Source organism: Tetrao urogallus (assembly GCF_951394365.1).
Source record: "Tetrao urogallus genome assembly, chromosome: 3".
Classification (NCBI taxonomy): Eukaryota; Metazoa; Chordata; class Aves; order Galliformes; family Phasianidae; genus Tetrao; species Tetrao urogallus.
The window spans coordinates 59,203,249-59,224,210 of record NC_136815.1 but is presented as its reverse complement, the minus strand read 5'-3'; the positions used below and the strand labels follow the sequence as shown (position 1 = coordinate 59,224,210).

Genomic DNA, 20,962 nt, shown 5'->3' with positions numbered 1-20,962 from the left:
GGTTGAAACACTCCTGATTTTACCATCACCTAAAAATACATGTGTTTCAGCGTGTTTGTATCATTCAGATTTCAAATTCCAAGTCACAAAGGACCATAGGGACCATAATGGCATCGTTACTAGAGAACAGTGACTGCTTGTTCCATGCGTGCGCATGGTTTGATCACATGAGCCTTGTTCTGGTATACATACTCTTAGCTCCTCCAATTAATGTAAATGTGGAACCTTTTCCAAGCAGCCACTGATTTTTCATAAACCTGTAAGGAGGTCAGTGTCTCAGGCCTCAACCACTGTCAGATTTGGCCAAAATTGCCCAGTGAGTGCAACAGCTGTTGGAGGAAACTAGCTGAGGCACTCTGGGAAGTCACTGCTCTGCACAGTAGTAGTTTCCCTAGAGACTACTATTGGTAATACCTGTTGTAATCTTCCTGTTAATATGCTATAAGAACGTGTTGTGCTTTTTTTTCCCCCTAATATTTTAATTTTATGCAAAAATATTCAGTGACATGCTAATTTCTTTGTAAAAGCCTTGCATAATCACGTTCAGTACTTTTTGTAGTAAGACAGAGATTCTGCTTTGCAGACAAGATTTGAAAGCAGTGTCCCGGGTGGCTGCTAAAAGAAACACACACAAAATCTGTGCCCTGTGCCAGATTGCTGTACCACCTGACCCTGATACCAACAAATATGTTTCCTAGAGAAAAAAACACTTCACGTTCTTACTGCATCTTTGGCTGTCTCCAAGCAGTTGCACAGCCAGTCAATTTGTACCATTTGCTGAAATGCTCACCTACAGATTATACAAAATTTCTGAAATATTGTCAAAGCTTTTAATGTAACAAAAGGTGCCTCAACTTTCTCTACAAATACATTTTTTTTCTTTGTATGATGGAAACAGAAATGCACTATGGGCTGAATCCAATATTTTGACAGAACTGTCATCCAAACACTCATCACTCTGACACTTTCCTCACTTTTTTTCACACTGAATAGAGTTAGTCTGAGGCATACTTGTAATGCGAATAATTGCAGTGTGGGAGACTCTCAGGTTCAAAGCCAATCTTGTTACCTTGCTGTGTGAGTGCTAGTTGTTAAAAGTTGCTGTGGTTTCCTATTGTGTGCAAGAATACTAATTACTTTAGCAACACGTATGCATTCGTTTTCTCTGTGTTTTAGAAGGCGATTATCGTGACTGGAAATGTAAAAGTATAATCATCCTAGGTAAATTGGACGGCACTTAAGCAATCAAATGTTAATGCAGTTTTGTAAAAGTAGTTTTAGGGAAATATTTCAAGCTTTATTCGCTCAGTTAGCATTCTCAAGAGCCAAAGTACAGTATTTTTTTTCTGCACAATTGACTCTTAAATATTGCATCAAGACAACAAAACAGGTTTCACTAGTTCTATAATACTGCTTAAGATTGCTTCGAAAGCAGCAGATTTGCTATCAGCCACCCAAATCATCCATTCATTGACCAATTAAAAAAGAAGTCTGGAAGGATCTTAATTCCATTAGACTACAACTGTCTATGTTTTTAAGGTAAATTCATTTTAAGCATTTCATTTATTTTTTTCTCATATAACTTCTAATCTATTCCAATGAATTTTTTCTTCTAATGTAAGTGGGAATGAAAATGTAGAATTTTCTGTTTGTTTCTATTTTTTCCTCCTGAATTTGAATAACTTGTTCAAATGAACAGTATAGCACAGTCCATTGTGCCTTGCTTCGCCTTATCTGCCACAAACAAGTGTTATCTGTCTGGACAAGTAATTCTAAGTTTGTCTGAGAGGTCTGATTGCTCCCTTAGTCTTCCACCATAACCTCAGAACAGAATCACAGAAAAGATTCAACAGTTATAAACTCTAGTATGCAAATTGCTGATTTTTGTATTCCACAGTTGTTGAAACTGATGGGAGACAACAAAAAACAATCTTCCCAGAAGTGTTTGATGTTCAATAGGTGTTTGACAGTGCCCTCATGTATGTGCTTTAACTTTTATTAAAGCATGTCAGTGCCCTGAAGTTGCCAAGTAGTCAGATCAAATGATCTTTGTTGGTCTCTTCCAAATTCTAATCTACTCTGGTCTAGTCTAGTTCCAGTCTCAAATGGAATGGATAATCGAATGCAGAGCTGTTCATCAATTACTAAGTCAGGGACTTGCAGTGGTGGCTGCTCACTCACAGTCTTGTAGGATGAACTGCCTCTCAGTGAAGCACTTTATGAACACAAGATGGAGGCAGAACAGGAGCGAATACTAGGTGTTTTCCTAAAATTGCATCAGTGGCAGGTGCCAAAGAAATGATGCAAAACCTTGGGGCCTTCTTTCTTGTAGAACTGCTTGTATACACATGCATCTGAGCACTGTATGCTGGCTTGTTTCAAAATAAGCCACCTTCACCACACAGTCACGAAGTAAGTGGAATGGCACTTCACCTTCAGAAGTTTACATTATTTGGTGAGTTTTGCTTCTACTGTTGTTTTTTGCTACAGAAACAGAGTACAGGAGTTGAGAAAAGTGATGTCAGCCAAGTACTGGTGGATGTTGTATACCAATGCTACCAAAAATAGCCTTTGCTTCGTCTTGCAAAGAGCCAAGAGGAGAGACTGTGTGTCCCTGTTTCATGTTTCCTGTACGAATTAAATCTTCAGTGTACAGTTTCACTACCTTAAAAGAAGCACAAAGCCTTCAGGAAAAAGCTATTCTTAGCAAATTGCATTGTTCCAGTAACAAAATGCAAGTAAAGGCATCTCTACTTTTCAGACACTCATAGGGCTTGCTCCTTGCTTTTTTAGTGTCTCTGCAGTCATATCTGCTTTAGAGTTGTTTTTCTCCTTAGAATTCCTATTTCAACCTGTGCAGCAGAAACATCTTCCTCTTGAATGTTGCTGCGATGTTTTGAAAGGCACATAGAAAGTGCAGTGGATGAGCTGTAAAAACAAGCTAATGGGTGGAATTGGTGTAGGAGGTGTAGTATCGTAGAATCAAAGAACCATTAAAGTTGGAAAGGACCTCTAAGATCACCTTAAGTCCAACCACCAGTCCATCCCCACCGTGCTGACCACATCCCTCAGTGCCACATCCACAGGGTTCTTGAACATCTCCAAGGATGGTGACCCCACCACCTCCCTTGGCAGCCTGTGCCATTGCCTCACTGCTCTTTATGAGAAGACTTTTTTCCAAATACCCAACCTGAATCTTTTACGGCACAACTTAAGGCCATTACCTCTCATTCCAAAGCAGGAACCAGCAAGGAGCTGAAGAACAACAATGAGATAAATAGAAACAAGTTACATCATACATGTCTGTAACTTGCATTTATTGGTAAAATGGGGGATAACATAGTGCTACCTGCATGGGACTGGTGGGATCTGCAGGAGAGCAGTGCTGTTTTGTTCTGAGCTGGCAGCTGCAGGCAAGCAAAGATATCTGAAGGGCATCCAAAAAACTGGGGGAATGCTTTTTTGCAGTAATTTTATTTGTGTGATGTCTCTCAAAGTCCCCTTTGTGATTTCAGTGGACAAGCTGCGCACAACAACATCTGAGGTATAGGCTTGACTCTTGAGTGTCAACTTTGGTGTGGGATAAAGGATGTGACTGGCAGGTAAAGCTTTGTTTGAGAGTTAGATTTAAAACCCATGTTGTTACTGTACTTGTCACATGAACAGCTCACCTTCATAACCCCTAAGGGGAAAGTGTCCTTTTTTGTTTCTTTGCTGTTTTTTTCCCCCCATTACACTCTAATCACTCGTAAGTAGTTTGCCAAAATCACCACCCAGAGAAGCCATTCCAGAGTCATAAGGCTGGCCAAGGAGGTAGTAGAACTGCAGATTTTGACTTTCTTCTGTGATGCTGAAACTACTATTTCCAGTATACTTTGTGGACTTTAGTGTACCCTCACATAACATGATTCCTCCTTTGGCCACTCTTTTCCAGGTAGATGTTGACATGCTCCAGCTGTTCTGAAAACTTCATTTGTTTAATCAATGGGGTAACAAGAGCTTTTTCCTGCCTCAGATGAAGTACTCAAAAGGCTAAAGCTGGAAGTACTGCCTGTACCTCCCACCTACACTCACTTCCAAGTGAGAAAGGTGTTCTCTATTTCCCTGTATCCGTTCACCATCACCATGTGCAGCTGCCAACCCCAGGAGAACCATTTGAAAAAACAAATTGCTTATGAAGTTACTGGATTTGCCCATCCTAGATTTTATTTTATTTTCTGGGCATCCAGATGGAAGAAACACATGTGGTGTACTTATACTACAAATTGGATTTCATCTTCAGGTTCAGAATTTTGACACATGTAATTTAGCTTGGTGCTAGAGGTTTGTGCCTCAGAGCAGTGCACTTTGAGGTCACAGAAAAAAGCCATTCTCCAACTGCTTGTATTGAGCTGTATTCTGAATTCTCTGAAAGGAGACAAAATGGAAAAGGCTTTACTTATTCTTACTGATGTGTTACATTGTCACAAAGTAAATTTCTCTCAAAAGAAGAGGAAAAAAACAACCAAACAAAAAAACCACCAAAAAGACCTGGATGTGGTGCAGCCAGATGCCTGCAGCCTGCTCTGCGCAGGTCCCTTCTCACCTCACCTGGAAGTGTACTGGTTGAACAGATACCAGCAAGTCACTTGTAATACCTCATTTCAGGTCTGTGGAGATTAATTTTATCATAAATTTGGAAGCTTGATTTAATTGCGCTAATTTTCTCCTGGGAGCTGATAGATTTCTACTTACAATATTTCCCCTGTATGTAATGAATCACAGTGAGGCTTCCTTTTATTTATACCTGCTAAAAGTCTAGGAAATGAGTTGCAATAGGCATTAAGGAAACATGTCAGAAATTATCTTAGACCATTTGCTGCGTGATCTTCATCCATTTCCAGGTCTATTCTCACATATGATGATAATCATTCCATTCTTCTGGAAATAATCGCAGAAACTCCATTTTAATTCTTTCTCCATGGGGAGTCCATTCAAGAGAGAGCTTATTTCAGACATGCGAGACATCCACTGCTCCTCTTCACATCGCTCTCTTAACATCCATTCTCATTTATTCACTTTTGAGCAAAACGCTGTAGATGTGGAAGTCATTATGGCTACCACACTTCTCAGTGCTTGTGATTTTGTCGAGTATAATCATACACATGTCAGAGCTCTGATTTTACTGCCGCTTGAATTTGCTGCTGAATGGAAGCAGGGATTAGATGCCATTCTATGAGAATAAAGTTCATCTGTCACATTCAAGAGCCAGTCACCAGGGTATCTTGTCTTTTATACGGTTTTGGAAAATCACTTTGCCTCCAAGTCTCTGAGTGACTTTTCCTGCTAGGGCTTTATTGCTTATGCAAAAAGCTTGTAATCAGTATTTATGATTTATATAGAAAGAAAGGCAGTCCACTCAGAAAATTAAGTGACAGAGTTATAACTGTTTTGTTTCTGTCATCTTCATTCCTCCTCCTGAGTACTTTTTAAAAAATGAAGTCTGTTTCTTGGGGAGGAGGGGAGCTTACAAGGAATCATTCTCCACCACCATCTTTCTATCTTCTGGTTTTATCCTGAATTCATTGCATGTTCAGCCTTGAGCAGCCATCTCATCCACGTCCATGAATACCTGAAGGGAAGGTGCAGAGAGCCAGGCTTTTTTCAGCGGTGCCCAATGCCGGAGGTAATGGGCATGAACTGGATTATAGGAGGTTTTGTCTAAACACCTGGAGTACTTTTGTGCTTTGTGGGTGCTGGAGCGCTGGCCCAGGCTGCCCAGAGGCTGTGGGCTTTCCTCCTTGGACTCTCCACCTGGCCATGGGCTTGGGAACCCTGCTCTGGTTGGCTGGAGATGGGCTGGGACCTGCCTGCCTCAGCCATGCTGTGATTTGTAACTTATGGTGGGAGAATACAGAGAGTGGGGAAAGTCTTCAGTAAGGTCAAGGGCACTTGGTCAGTGTGTAGACCTCAGGATTTCAAGCACAGTTTGCAGCTGCCGAGTGGCTGCTTCCACTGATATGGAATGTTGGAGAGTGCGTAGCACCAGAGTACTGTGAGCTCAATTAAAGAGGGGTGGAGTTAAGAGTGGGGAGCCCCCATCTGTTCAGGGCTCTGAGCTCCTGAGAAGAGGATTTTAAAAGCTGTTAGCACTGTAATTTGTCAGCCTGGTTACTTCCTTTTATAAAGTACATTCTTTGAAAGGTATCTTGGTATCGCCAAAAAGTGGATTCTTCTTTCAGATATGACAATCATTTCCTCTTAATTAATCTTGATAGTTTGTTCATCTTCACAGAGCAGATCTTCACAGGGAGAAAGAAATGCACGTTTCCTTCAGGAGCAAATTATGAACACACTAAATTGAAAAGCTGCAATGTTCTGTCACATTAACTCGGGTCCTACAACATAGCAATCACACTTGATAAATGGTGACATTAAAGAGAACACGTGCACAGGGTTGTGATGGCAACCACGATATCTGGCTACTCAGTGTTACGTGCCTTGCCCTCTTCGTTTATGTCTTTGGGAGTGATGGACGTATATGAAAAAAAAAATCAATGGTTTTTCAATCTTTTGTTGCAGTTAACAAAACGTAGGGATTGCAACTGGGACGTGTGTTGGGCTATAATACCCCTGCAGCTTTAGATCTGTAAAAAAATATGCCGTTGCACTGTGTTAAATATGGAGGTACATTATACGTTGTATCATTTGAGATACATTTTTATGCAATAGATATTTATTAATATGAATTATTTGGGGTATGTATAATGCTACATATTCCCTCAGGAGCAGTTTTGGATGGTATCTGCTATTGCTAAACCAAAGTGTTTGTCAGCACTGTGAGCAGGAGGGTGACTTCCTATTTCAGACTGCAAGTGGCAGAGAAAATTACTCTCTTCTGGTTTTGACCTACATCTCACCAGTTCTGAATGGCTGGTATTAGTGTTTTGTTTAAGCCAACTCTCTATGGAGAACAATTATTACAATTATTACAAGTTACAGGCATAGTTTTAAAAACTACTGATGTCATTGAATCTCTTAGAGGGCTGTGTTGCTGTAGAGTGCTCAGGTTTCTGACTCAAGCCCAAGCACAGAACATCCTTTTAAGGACTGTCATTCACTGTACTCTTAAACATTTGCAGTGGGTTTTCTCAGTGCATGTGGTACTGCTTTCCCCTTTTCATTGCCATCAATAGCAATAGCAGCACCACTGCACTGAGGCCATGAGGTCATGTTTGGGCTAACACTGACTCCTTCCATTATCCCTCCCTTGCCTTCTACTTTTCTTTCTCGTATATATGGTTCAAATTAAATATATATTTCAAAAGAATGTACACTTTAAAAATGTGACACTGTATAACTGTTGTGTTAGGAAATATAACTTACACAGCTGATGTGTCAACCTCTTGGTCCCCTGTGCAGCACAAGCCAGTTTGCTGGTTGTACCACTGTTACAAGCTTACTGGGGCAGGAGTTGTATTTTGTTCCATAGCTTTGTGCAGCAACTAAGACAGAAGGGCTCTGGTTCATTACTCTGCCTCCTATAGTGCAAGCAAATTAGAATAGTTTAAACACACCATGTTTTGTTTTCAGGCATCCCTGGCAGAGAGGGTGTGCGGTGTGATTTTGGCACTGCTCCTCGTGTGGTGAAGCGGAGCTGAGCTGTGGCTGCTGACTGATATGATGAAGCTGCCACTGAGGAGGAGGCTACAGTCCTCCTTCAATTAAAGTCCTCCTGTTTCAATTTCTGTTTCTGTTTTTTTTTTCCACAGAGTTAAATGTAAAAGAATCTGATGTAAGAGTGTGTGATGAATCGTCGTGTAAATACGGGGGAGTGTGTAAGGAAGAGGGCGATGGCCTGAAATGTGCCTGTCAGTTCCAGGTAAGGAGCGCTCACTTTTCCGTTTGCCTTTTGTGTCAGACTCTGGAAAATCCAGAGACAACTTGATTATTTTTCTTCCCATACTACTTGCCTGGGGAGATGGTGAGCTTGGCACCACAACTGTAGCTCAGTCTGCTAATCAACTGAAAGCTGGATTATAGGTAGGGGATGCCTCCAGTCACGCTCCCCAAATTTCATTTACTTCTTTTGGTAGTCACAGGCCTTTAATACTCGCAGGCTGAAAATAATAACAGCAACAGCAATAATAAGAATTAAATTAAATTATGTCCAAACAGGAAAAACGACAAAGATATGTAAATGTACTCTGACACTGAGTGGGCAGTGAAAATGAGATAGTAACAGGATCACCAGCAGTGGTCATAAAGTTTATTGAATGAAAATGAGCTTATTGAGTGAATTATTCCCACTCAGGAAAACAAAAAGGTGGTGAGAATTTATTTTAAAAAAAAAACATATGAACTTTAAAAAGCAGTGAATAAGAAGCTCAATTTGCTCCATTGACTTTTGTGCCTGTTGTTTACACTTTTTGTGACTATCATGGCAATCCTACCCCGAACATTTTAGAGAAAAGAGAATAATCATAGAATGAATCATAGAATAACAGAATGGTTTGGGTTGGAAGGGACCCCAGAGCCCACCCATCCCCACCCCGTGCCGTGGGTAGGGCTGCTCCCCACCAGCTCAGCTGCCAAGGGCCCCATCCAACCTGGCCTTGAGCCCCTCCAGTATGGAGCACCACAGCTTCTCTGGGTAGCTGTGCCAGGGCCTCACAACCTTTTGAGTGAAAAATTTCCCCCTGACATCTAATCTAGATTGTCTCTAATTTGTTTAAAACCATTCTCACTTGTCCTGTCGCTATCAGACCATGTAAAGAGTTGGATCTCACTCCTGTTCATATGCTTCTTTTAAGTACTGGAAGGCCACAGTGAGGTCTGTCTGGAATCTTCTCCAGGCTGAACAAGCCCAGCTCTTCCTAGGAGAAGTGCTCTAGCCCTCTGATCATGTTCATGAGATACTTTAAATTCATGATTTATATCCATGACAAAAGTATCAAATATTGAGACTCCTGGTAAAACTACAAGAGTTAGCAGTGTTACCAACCAGCTCTAGAGTGGGCTATCATTCAGTGCTTTGAAAATAATTTTGTGTTCTGTTTCCAATAAATAATAAATCAAGGGGAACCAGAATAGCAACAGTGTGTGTGTGATCTTACACTGGTTTTGGATCCTGGTCTTTCAGAGCTAGCTTTTGATGCAATGTCATTCAGTTTGGGTACCTACACTGAGGGCATCCTGCAGCTTACATCCCCTAGAAAAAAAATGAGATCTGATTGCCTTTTAAAGTGAGAAAAAAATCTTAGGAGAAGAATTTTATTCATCAGCCTTCATTCTTGCTGTAACTGTTATTTATGAAAAACAATAAAATCAAAACCCAATAATGGTTTTAAAAATGGAAAGAAATTCAACCCTAGGCGCTAAGCAAAGGTTTCATTTATTTTCTGTAGGTGGTAAATTTTATAACCTCCCAATATCCAGGTCAGGAGGGCTAAAATAAGTAGCTGTCTCATGTGATAAGCTGACAGTTTTTCTTAGGAGCTCATTTTTAAAGCCAATGCTATTTTAAAGCTAATTATAAGTTTACTTGTACTTTTTAAAAAATTTATCCTATATTTAAGGAAAGAAGTCTAATCATGAGGAGAAGGAGTCATATTTTTCGGGCATAACAGGTTTAATTCTTTATGTAAATTTCAACCTTGGTTATTCAGCAGAAGCTAGGTCCACCAAAATACCCCAGGCAATGAATACTGAGCCCAAACTGTTGGATTCTCTGTGTTCAAATCTGTATGAGGACCAGCTAATTTTATTGCTGATAGCACAAGACTGTGCAAAGGAATTAAAGAAATTTGTGTACAATGCTTCAACTAAACCAACACTGGAAGGAAGTAGCAAGGATCTAATCCTGCTTTCAGAATCACAGAATCACCAAGGTTGGAAAAGACCTCCAAGATTATCCAGTCCAACCATCCACCTACCACCAGTATTTCCTTGCTAAAACTTGTCCCTCATTGCCACATCTAAATGTTTCCTGAACATCTCGAGGGACGATGACTCCTCCACCTCTCTGGGCAGCCCATTCCAGAGCTTGACCACTCTTTTGGAGAAGAAATCTTTCCTAATATCCAACCTCCACTGGTGCAACTTGGGGCCATTCCCTCTAGTCCTATTGCTAGTTACACTTGAGAAGAGGCTGACCCCAAAATCCTATGGAGATCAGTAGGACCTTGGCAGCTGTGTACTTCTGAAGACTTCAGACTATACTTTCAGAGTAATTTGGTGATTGCTGTAGAACGTGTTTTTTTTTTCCCCTTTGCCACATGATGAAATCAGGTCTGCCAGCTGTAAGGTGCCTACAGGGCGTAAATGTAGAGGTAACCCTGAACAGAATTTCCTGTTCCCCACAACTGAAGAGAGAGCATTTGGATAAATTGGCCACTGGTCTGATTCAGTAAGACATTTCTTTCCTTCCTCAAACTGCAGTTTTCAGGAAAACTGACTTTAGCAAGAGAGATGCCTAATTAAAAGTCTCATGTCCGTTGCTGGTCAGGTGAGGCTTCTCCTGTTGGAGGGCAGGACTGTCACTGGCTGTGGGCTGCAGGCCTTGGTACCCCTGGCAGAGTGCAGGCAGTTTTGGAGAAGAAAGAGGCATTGCTATTACACTTAGACTATTTTTAAGGCAAAGGCTGGTAAAGGCTGTCCCTTGTATTCAGTAAAATGCATAGAGACTTCAGTTCCTTTTCCCTTTTCCTTACTTTTTCTTCCTCCTATGTATGGCCATTCCTGGCCTGGCAGGATTTATTAACTATTTGGTCTTCCAAAACTGTAAATATTAATGAGTCATAGCTTTTCCTTCTAGGATCCCCTTCGGAAACAACTTGGTGCCAAATTTCAGTGTTGTCATTGCAATATCGTGGCATGGCAGCATGAGCACTGCAGGCTGTAACCTCTCTGAACACCTTGTGGGCTTTCTCTATCTCACCAAGTCACCTAATGTAAAGTGAGATACTGGAGCTTGACTCTCCAGCAACAAATGTACAGATTAGATTGCAGGAGAGGTGCTGGAGGATGCCTTTGTGCTCTGTTTGCACTGACCTTAGTTATATCCTGACTGTCAGCAGGCCTAGTCATAAAAAAGGTTAACTCTTTTTTTACTATAACTGAGGTGGGAGAGAACACATCTACCAAACTTCTGAAAAGGTCTCTGGCTGCAGTTTGGATGACATTTTGCAAAGCCTGGATTAAAAAATCATCAACACATGACAGTTGTGTTCTGCATCAGAGATGGTGCAGGGTTCTTTTTGGATCTCAATAAGAATGGTTCAACCACAAATGACTTAATAGGGTAACTGCTTTAGTAAGACAGAATAAGGAATATTGATAGCAAGTAAATCTTGCACCTTAGCATCTTAGAATTCACTAAAGAATTACCAACCTATTAAAAAAGATATCACTTTATCTCTAATTTTCTGTCCTCAGGATAGAAACCTGAATGCTTAAAATACGACACAGTAACTTTACAATTAATAGTATCTCTAAACTGCTGTCTTTTTGGAGCAGTTTAGCTTAACTAACATTGTTATTTCTGTGTGTACTCTCTGTCACTGGCTGAATTTTCTCAGTTTGATAATACACTTCACATTTAAGAAATTTGGCAGCTAGTCTCTGTCTTGGTTCATTGTTTCTTGGTGTTTTTGTTTGGCTGGGTTTTTTACCTGGAAGTTCTAAAGATGCAGAAGATGTCTAGAACTGTAGTTACCACTGAAGCCCCAACAGGGCAATGTGTTTTCTTCCAAACAGCGAGGTGGGGTTTGGATACTCAGTTCAGCAGGTAGTATGTAGCACTCATAGTCACTGGCAGACTAGCTGTTTTAGTCTGTTTCACTGCATTTCTGTACACGTTATACATACAAAAGATATATAATCCATTTTTCTTAGAATGTAAGAAAATAGCAAAAAACAGGCTGCTCCTGCCAAAGCCTTTCCAAATGATCAATTTTCCTTTCTTCTTTTCTTCTTATAAATTGTACTGATGCTTTAGACTTTGCACTCAAAATTTGGCAGTACAGCTATACAAAAGCATTATTATAGTTGTTGACCATATATAACACTCATGATACTCATGAATTTAATGGTGATTGTCTTCCACTTCCCTTGAAGGATTGTTCTTTGCTCAAAAAGATCAGAGTTCCCTTTGAGTCCCATGCCTTTATCTTTCAAATGATTGTAGATGTTTGTCATATTCCCTTCAGACATTTCTGAGATCCAGAGTTATTTAGTTATTTTAATCTTTCCTGCTGAATTTCTATGCTCGGTCCATATGGAGATGGGCTATTATTTCAGCGATCTGAAAGGAATATATACAGTGAAATAATTTTTCTTCAGTGATAAGAATTATAATTTGCTGCTGGCAACTTTGTATTTACACATCTCTCTTCCTGTACATTAACATGCAATTGAGATGATCCATGTGCTTTTGTATAACTAAGTTACTTTGTAATTTCTTTTTCAGTGTCACACAAACTATATTCCTGTTTGTGGATCAAATGGAGACACTTACCAAAATGAATGCTTCCTCAGGAGAGCTGCTTGCAAACATCAGAGAGAGATAACAATGGTATCAAGGGGACCTTGTTACTCTGGTATGTAAAACATTCTTTGTCACCAATGAACGATGGTTTATGGTCAGCTCTTGTTTTTCCCATAAATCTAGAGATTTTCATTTTCATGCTTTTTTGTTGAGTGAAATTACATGCAAACCACAACTCCTCTTTAACAATGAAATATAGAGAAGAAAGCTGATTTACTTTCTAGTATCCTAACAGGTTAATAAATGAACACTGAAACTAGAAGTACTTTATCTAGAAAATACTGTGTGAGTGCTTCCGATGTATGTATCGGGGAACCTTGATATTCAAAAGGCTCACAGTGAAATTGAACAGATTCTAGATTATTCATGTCTTTAGGATGTACAATTTTTGGATGTACAGGATTAGTGTGACATCCAAAGCCGGATTCTGATCATCCCAGCTACCACTGTGCTTGCAAACAAACCATCATCTTTACTAGTTGCACATTGGTCATGACCTTGAAGATATGCATAACTCTTACAAAATCATTGTACCTCACATTTCTAGTGGGTTGGTGTTTCCACGCATGTAAAACAGGTTTTCCAACACTTAAAATACACAGGACAAGTTTTCACTGTCTCTGTCTAGAATGTTGCAACATGCTGTTGGACATAGAAGCTTTAGGTATCAGAGGTCTTCTGAACGCCTGGTAAGATTTCAAAGCTGGTGAGGTCAAACAGATGGCTGGCTGTCCAGAATTAAACTATATGGCTTAGCAACATCAACAGCTGCGTACTTTCATACATATATAACACAGAAACAAACAAAAGCTTGTGGGACATCTCTCATCTTACAAGTAGTGACTAGATTATATCTACATGGTAGCACAAAGTGTGGCTTTGGATCAGGTGCATACTCCTGCCCAGCTTTGCATTGGCAATTATAGATACCAATGACAATTTAGAGGCAGCAGCCTTGATCTTGCTGATATCTGCAACATCTGTCTGGAAACTAGGGGAGATATTTGGGCAGTTTACTTAGGCCAAGTTCATTGCTACTGTTCTATTGCTGGTCTCAGAGCTGGCTTGTTTAAATGCAGGGTGGCTGTGTTTTCATAGGTTGCTCTAATGCCTTCATCTGCAGCACAGCCCTATACTGAGATGCGGTTTTATTTACTAAGGTCCAAAATGATCTATAGCATCTTGTGCCTGGCTGAGCTGCAGATGAATCTTCCAGCAGACCACAGGAAACTAATGGAATGTTACCTTCTTTCTCAATCTGCCACCTGTAAATTATCTCCAGAAGACATAGAAATAGCAAAAAAAAGATCCATTAACATTTTGGAGCATTCAAGTATTCCACTAACAACATCTGAGAACTATGTGGATTTCTTTTTTTATTTATTTATTTTATATGCACTCTGCTTCACTTACTAAGAAAGACATTTTGAAATGAAAAATTTGTTCTTCTCAGCTTCAGGTTGCTGGCAGCTAATTACAACATTGCTCTGCTAATCTGAGATTTTTTTTTAGCCTTTCTCTCCTTTTTTCTTATGTCCCACCTCAAGCCCAGGAAATGCAGTGTAATTTTTAGCACTTAGTGTAATACATCAAGATGTGCTGAGACACAATTGAGCGGAAAGTACTGAAAACATTTCTGAAACGAGGGATGCCATTTGGGTTTTGTACTGCTCTTACAGTGGCCCAGTCAGTGCAGCTCTACCAGCTCCCAGAGTGTCTGGTACACTCTGATTGATCTGAGAAAATGGGATCATAAAAGCCATCCTCTGGAACCAGCCTATTCCCTGCTGGTGATAATAGGTCATTGTGGAGTCAGTGTATGTGTACTCTTGATCTGTAGCACATTTCTATCCCTCTCTCTCTCTCTCTATATATATATGTATATATATACTAGGATGAAATGCCTGAATGGAAAAATCCTTTTTAGGTTCACATTATTTTTCACATAGTGCCTTGGATTTTGCTGTGAAAATCCTTCTGTTTGGGGATGTCTTTGGGAGCCAAGCAGAGACTCACTGTTTTTCTATCAGAATCTGCTTTTCAAAGCAAAGGCCTGCTTTATCCTGGAGGGATGCACACAAGACAACAGCAAGGAATTCCCCCAGTGGCTATGTAAGAGCTATTTCATTTTAAGTACGTGAGAGCTCTGAAGCTCATATAAGAATGAAAATCTTCCCGCTTGCTGGGGTCTGCTACCTTCTGAGAATACAGCACTGGAACACAGTACACAGAATGATTTAATCAGATGTATTTCTTGACAGGTAACACTGTGAATAATTTTTCACAGTCATGGGTGATTTAACAGCTTATTTATATATTTATTTCCTTTGTCTAGGAGCCATCAGAGTGGCAAGATCCTAAAAAAAGCACCACTGAAAAAAAGAAAGAAAATCATAGATGCATAAGGAGTGAATAGAATGCAGGTTTTGATGTTAAAATGACATTTTAGAGAATTATAAGAGAATGTATGACTGAAGCTTTGGGGACTGCATATGGAGGTCTCAACATTTGAAAAGCCCATTTTTCTATGTAGGGATGGTTGGTTTTTTTGGTTGGTTGGTTGTTTTTTTTGTTTGTTTGTTTGGTTTTTTTTTGCCAAATATCTGGTTTTACAAAGAGGTTTATATGCCTAAACACTCCTGGCAGAAGCTATGGATAATGAGGGTCCACAGCTTTTAGCCAGTACATGTAGACTCACATTGCAGAATAGAGATACTGGAAAAATGAGTGAAATGCAGCTTTAGTGCTCTCTTTGCTTAATACCTAAATATATCCTAAAGCAGCCTTAAGCTAGCTAAAAGTCAAGCAAATTAACCTGCATTCATAACAAAGGCATTGTCCAGTTGGAGACTAGGTGGAGAGTAATAGGGCTGTAATGTGAGGGACCTGACAAGGGTACTTCTTGGGATCATTTCCCATTTTCCTCCACTTTTTTTCGTGCTTTGGTGGCCTTCTCCTAGCAAAAGCTGGATGGCTGATTGTGGGATTGTGTTGTGAACTAGAACACAGCACAAGCCCAGCTTTTTCCTTGTTGTTTTCCAGAGAAGCTGTGGTTCCCCATCCCTGAAGGTGCTCAAGGCCAGGTTGGATGGGGCCATGGGCAGCTGAACTGGTGATTCTATGATTATTTCTCTCTGATCAGTTTCCCATCTGCAGTTCAGGCTACAGACAAATGCAGGGATGGGAGCACCGAGCATGGGGAGGTGGCAAGGCCTACGCCAGGACTGCTGCTGTCTCAGAGCATCAGCCACCTAGCTGCTGTCACGGCCTTCAGCAGTTGATAGGGGATGGTGTTACACTGACGTTGATTATGCTACCTGAGGTTCCTCTACAAGAGCTTATCCCAAACTGGCCTGCTAGAATGGGGTTAAGAAGCCAGGGAAAGAGGCAGTCAGGGTGCCTGTCTCCTGTCAGTGAATTTATTTATTGGTTTAAAATAAATTAATTTAGTGAATACAAGATACTCCTGTATGATTTATTCCCAACAATGTGTGTTCCTGTTAGTCCATACACAAAGCCAGCATTTTGACTGCTGTCAATTTTACATCATATGCACACTAAAATGAAACCACACAACACAGTCCTTGACATTTACTGGGTGTACATACAGCATACTGTATGGTTTGGAAGGCACAGTCAATTGTTTTCTGTGTTGAGATTTCTAAAGTTAAAAACTAAGTTATTTGCAGATATTATGGCTCTCTTAGATCTAAGGAGTGATACTCTTAGAAGTGGCTTAAACTTCTCATTCTTCAGTCTGAAGTAATCAAACTTACCCTGAATTTTATTCATTTATTTATTGGTGAGAGACTTAATATGAAGCATAATTAGATGTACACATTGTCCTGAAAAGAAATATAATGAGTTCAGTTTAATCCTTTTGAGGGAGATGTGGAAGAAGTTCAAGGCTGCTCACTTCTAGAATCAGAAAATGGGAAAATAACTGCTGATGCTTTTATAACAAAGCTGTAACAAACCTGAAAACCTGCTATAAAAACATGTGTGCATTTTCCCACCTGACTGAGACAGTCCTAGCTTCAGTGCCATGCAGGAGCTTTCCTGTCCAGCCTTCAAGGAGAGCTGGTGACAGCACAGCATCACTGTCTGTCATTGGAAAGGAAATGGTTTGGAAGCAAAGAACAAAGCTTACACAAACCATGTCAACACATTCCAGAATTTAATATTCTGAACTTCTTTTGCATGCCATAATTTATCAGGAATGGCTACCAGAATCAAATGATAGCAAATGCTTTTTCCCAGAAGACATCGAGATAAACCAGCATTGCCTATGTGCAGCCTGGCAAGGCACAGATTAACAGCTTCTCTCCAGCTGTGGAGGGAGGGAGGAGGAGAGGGCCTTGCAGCTGCTGACAATTAGACTTGTCAGCATTCCTTCCCAAAAGCTGCTGCTGATTTCAAAACCAGGGGTAATTGCTAGCAGAACCCCTGCTTCTGGGGATAGGAGCCCTGCGGGAGCAGGTCTGAGCTGGTAGGTGTGTGCAGTGAATTGACACCCAGCACAGCAAATGTCCCCATGTGTTTGGCCAGCAGCAGGAACCTGGGGGTGGCACTGCATTGGGTTTCACTCTAGTTGGCAGCTTTAAGCAGGCTATGATGGTTTCAGAAGTCTTCTGAAATGCTGGCCTTTGGATCACAGCGTGGGGACTTAACTGATCAGTTATAGTAAGTTCTTGATTTCACCTGCTCCTTCACCTAGATGTACTCCTGTGTAACCAGGGTTAACTGCACAATGTTTGCCCTGTCCCTCCTGAGCTGCTTATCACTCAGGTCTGTGTTGGCCTGGAAAGCCAGACTGCATGCTGCCAGCTAACAGGGGACTGTGGTAGAAAGAGCAGTCGCCCTTTCTCTCTTCCAGTTTGGCTTAATAGGATGAGTAATTGACAACAACTGAATAAAATAGTTGACATCATCTGGGATTTGTGGAATGAAATTCTGGGAATGCTGGTGTCAAAAGACCAAGATCTGTTTATTGCAAGGAAGTGGCACATGCTGTTTTTGTACTAAAAAAAAAAACCAACACATGCCACCCAACACCCAGCTATATCCCAAAAGCTTTAGGAGAAAATCCAGGACTTGGGTATAAAGGGTATAATAACTCCTGAGTGCCAAAGTTCAGATGCTGGAAATCTCTTCTCAACAGTCAGCTAATCCTTGCAGTACCCAAATTCCACAAATACATCAGATTTTTGTTTTTTTTTTTTCCCCTGGAGAATGGCATATGATTTTACTTCTGATGTGTCAAGAGGTATTTAGTTCTGCCCATGACACAATAGCCACTGATGTTAAAAAAGTGCCACTGTTTGGCAATTCTTTGCATACTCCTATGAAAGCAGGACTTGGTGAGTTTGCTCCGAAGGCACTGCTGGGCCATGTGGTTTAGTAGAAGGGTCTGCTTGTTCTAAAGCTGTCAGCAGATCATTGGTGCTCCTGTTTGGAGCGTGTGCCAAAAACAAGGAAGAAGCTGGTTCAGTTTTCATGGTAGTTGGAGTTAAAAGCTGGTCCCACTGGGAGTCTCTCTCTAATTACTGAGCTGAAGATGGTGGGATGGTGCTTCTGTCCAGCTTTCTTGCTTGAGTGTTCTTCCTGCCAGTTCCTGCAGCATGGAGACTGTCTTTGGAAATTCTGCATTGGTTGAGGGCCTGAAAAGAGCAAGGCTGCCTGAGTAAGCTTGTAGAAAATGCTGCTTTTAAAGCCAGCAGCTGTTTGGGAGAACCTAGCCAAGGCTCTGGAATACACAGGAACACCAGTTTGGTATTTCACGCTGGACACGGGCATGCTAACATAGCACCCAGAGCAGGGAGAAGCATTCAAAAATGATGCCAAACATTATACAGAATACCACTTTTTTATTTTAATGATACCTTGAGATCTGTAAGGCCAGCAAGTAAAGAATGTATCCATTCCTTTCGTAGGATGCTCTTCACAGAGTTGCTTGCAGACTTCCCACAGGTCAGCCCAAAGCTGCTGAGCATCACCTCTGTCATTTACATGGCTCTCATAGCTCCTTGCCTTGGGCTGGGTGTGTGCTGGGGAGTGAGGGCCAACAACTTAAGCGTGGAGCAACTCAGGTTCCTCTGAGGCATTTTAGCCTTTGGATTTTATAAGAATTGCACACTGAGCTTTCTCATATTTGTAGGTCAGCATCCCCTCCCCTAAAACAGCTCAGGACGCAATTTCACCACTTCAAAGAAGCATACGCATATACATTATATAAGTAAATTACACTCCTTCAAGTTTCTTAATGAAGCAATAACACATCATAAAGCATTCTTTTCAGCAATTCAACACTTACATTTTATACAGAATTGTCTGCTTTGTCAGTAAATTGGGTCACTACGGGTGGAACAGGAGTCCTGTTTTTGCATTTATTTCTGTAAGTTACTAAGCACAGTTTGTTAGGCACAGAATAGTGGTAGAGGAGGAAAGAAAGGAGAATTTAGTCTAGGGAAAAGAAAAGTCTCTCTTGCTGACATTCTGTGTGACAGGAGATTATTTTTAATGTGCAAAGTGACCCAGTAACGTGGAATTTCTCGCTTTCCTCCACGCATTAGAGGGAATTATTCTTAGAAAGATAGCTGCTTAAAGAAGAGGTGGGGGGGAGGAATTGAACAAATGGAGGTTTGGCTCTTCATCTGATGTGAGCAATGAGCTCGTAGGTGGGAGTACAAACCCCCCTCCTCTCCCTGTTCTCCTTGTTATTTTGGATTTGTGGGAGTAGATTCAGCTACCTCCTCTGCCATCAGACAGGGCATGAAAGGAGGGGTGTGGGATGAGCGCTGCGTGTGCTCTGCAGCTCTCATCTTCCAGAAGGCTAAGTTAACCAGGGAGAGGAGCAATTTGCTGGCAGTGATTGCCATCCCAGCCTCTCCTCTCACCTCCCTTAAGCAAAGAAAGACCAAGGGAAATCTGTGACTGCAAAGGGCTTGTCTTCACAGCAGCACAAGCTGAGGACAGTAGGATGCACATCCCTGTGCCCTCACCACAGTGCTCTGAAGGAGTGAGTTGGCCAGGGGTGGTGATGAGGTACTCAAACTGTTAATGCAGAGGGGATGCAGCTAAGCAAAGTCACTCATCTGATGCTAATCCAATCAGCCTAATGCCAATTAAATAATTATGCTGTTAGAGCATCCTTACACAAAGTGATTAGCTCACTTGAAAAGAGCTATTTTATAGATAGATGACCTAAACCAACTTTACCTACAGGATCAGTTGCTTCTGCAGCCAAGTGGTTTATGCATTACTCCTTCATGTGCCATTTCCAGGGCTAGAGGGCTGAAGGTAAACCTACTTTCCTTTGCAAACAGATTTTTAAAAAAATCAGGCTCCATGCTCTTCATCTGTTTTAGGTTTAACAGCTCTGAAGCTATCACAGTTGAGAAAAGGCTAAGAAAATTGTTCAATATCAAGCATTGCTGCTCTTTGAATAAAAACTGTCCTGACACAATAGGCTATGACAAACCCTACGAGAGAATGCCAGCCTTTATGCAAGACGTTTGTTTTTACAGCTGGCTCATGAAATGTAACACCTGCACAATGTTTTACAGTGAAAGTTGCCAACAAACAGCTGCTCCTGGAGCAATATTTTCATTTGCTTTCTTTTTTTTTTTTTTCTTTTTCCTCTCCCCTTCTGTTTCCTTTTCAGATAACGGCTCTGGGTCAGGAGAAGGAGGTGAGTACCAAACCCCAGTTACATGTGCTCTTTTTTACTGTATGTGAATCTGTGTCTGCATTATGTGAGGTGCTGCTGTGCCTCAGGAATTAAGGAAAAGGTATAACAACTAAAAAACAAGTTTGTATGCTGTGTTCTGAGCCTCTCAGAACAGTATTTCTGCAGAAATATTTTGTAGTGTGCATTTGACTAATGTTGGTCTTTCAGATATGACCTACATCATTTTTCATTTGTTTCATGCATGCTGAAACAGTATTGCCAGCAATGTAGTGTGCTATTTAGATCTCTACTAAACCACTGTATTTCACCTTTATTTCACTCTTGAAAATGTCTATTCACAATAAATTTGTTTTCTTGCATTCATTTCCTTGGTGCCTGCAATGTCAATTTCTCACTTTATCCTTGGCAAACACATTGCCTGAGATATATAAAGATTACAGTATGATGTGTTTTTAACGAATATTTTAAATGTTCCTGTTCAAAGCTGTGTATTCAAAGAAGGCAAGTAGCACAGCAGGTACTAATGGAAGCATCCCTGTCTTTGAGTACATCTTAACCTTCTTCCAATGATTAAAAAAACCCATGATTTTACTTAATTCTATCTCTGATGCTAGTAGCAAGAATACATGTAGAATGAAAAATGTAAGATATAGGTACAGACACAGGAAAGCCATTTTGCTTTTGAGTTTTGTTTGTGTGAAGCACTGCAGTGCATACTGATGGAGTGTATACAAGTCACTGTGTTT

General features: G+C 40.8%; 1 protein-coding gene across 1 annotated transcript in view; it reads left to right on the top strand.

Moving 5' to 3' along the window:
• Nucleotides 1-20,962, top strand: part of TMEFF1 (transmembrane protein with EGF like and two follistatin like domains 1) — a gene marked incomplete at its 3' end in the record, with an annotated part of 117,055 nt that overhangs the window by 61,571 nt on the left and 34,522 nt on the right. Inside the window, exons 2-4 of the mRNA XM_079533036.1 lie at nucleotides 7,752-7,861; nucleotides 12,449-12,578; nucleotides 20,190-20,216. Of these exons, the coding sequence (XP_079389162.1) occupies nucleotides 7,752-7,861; nucleotides 12,449-12,578; nucleotides 20,190-20,216 (267 nt within the window). The remainder of the gene's footprint in view (nucleotides 1-7,751; nucleotides 7,862-12,448; nucleotides 12,579-20,189; nucleotides 20,217-20,962) is intronic.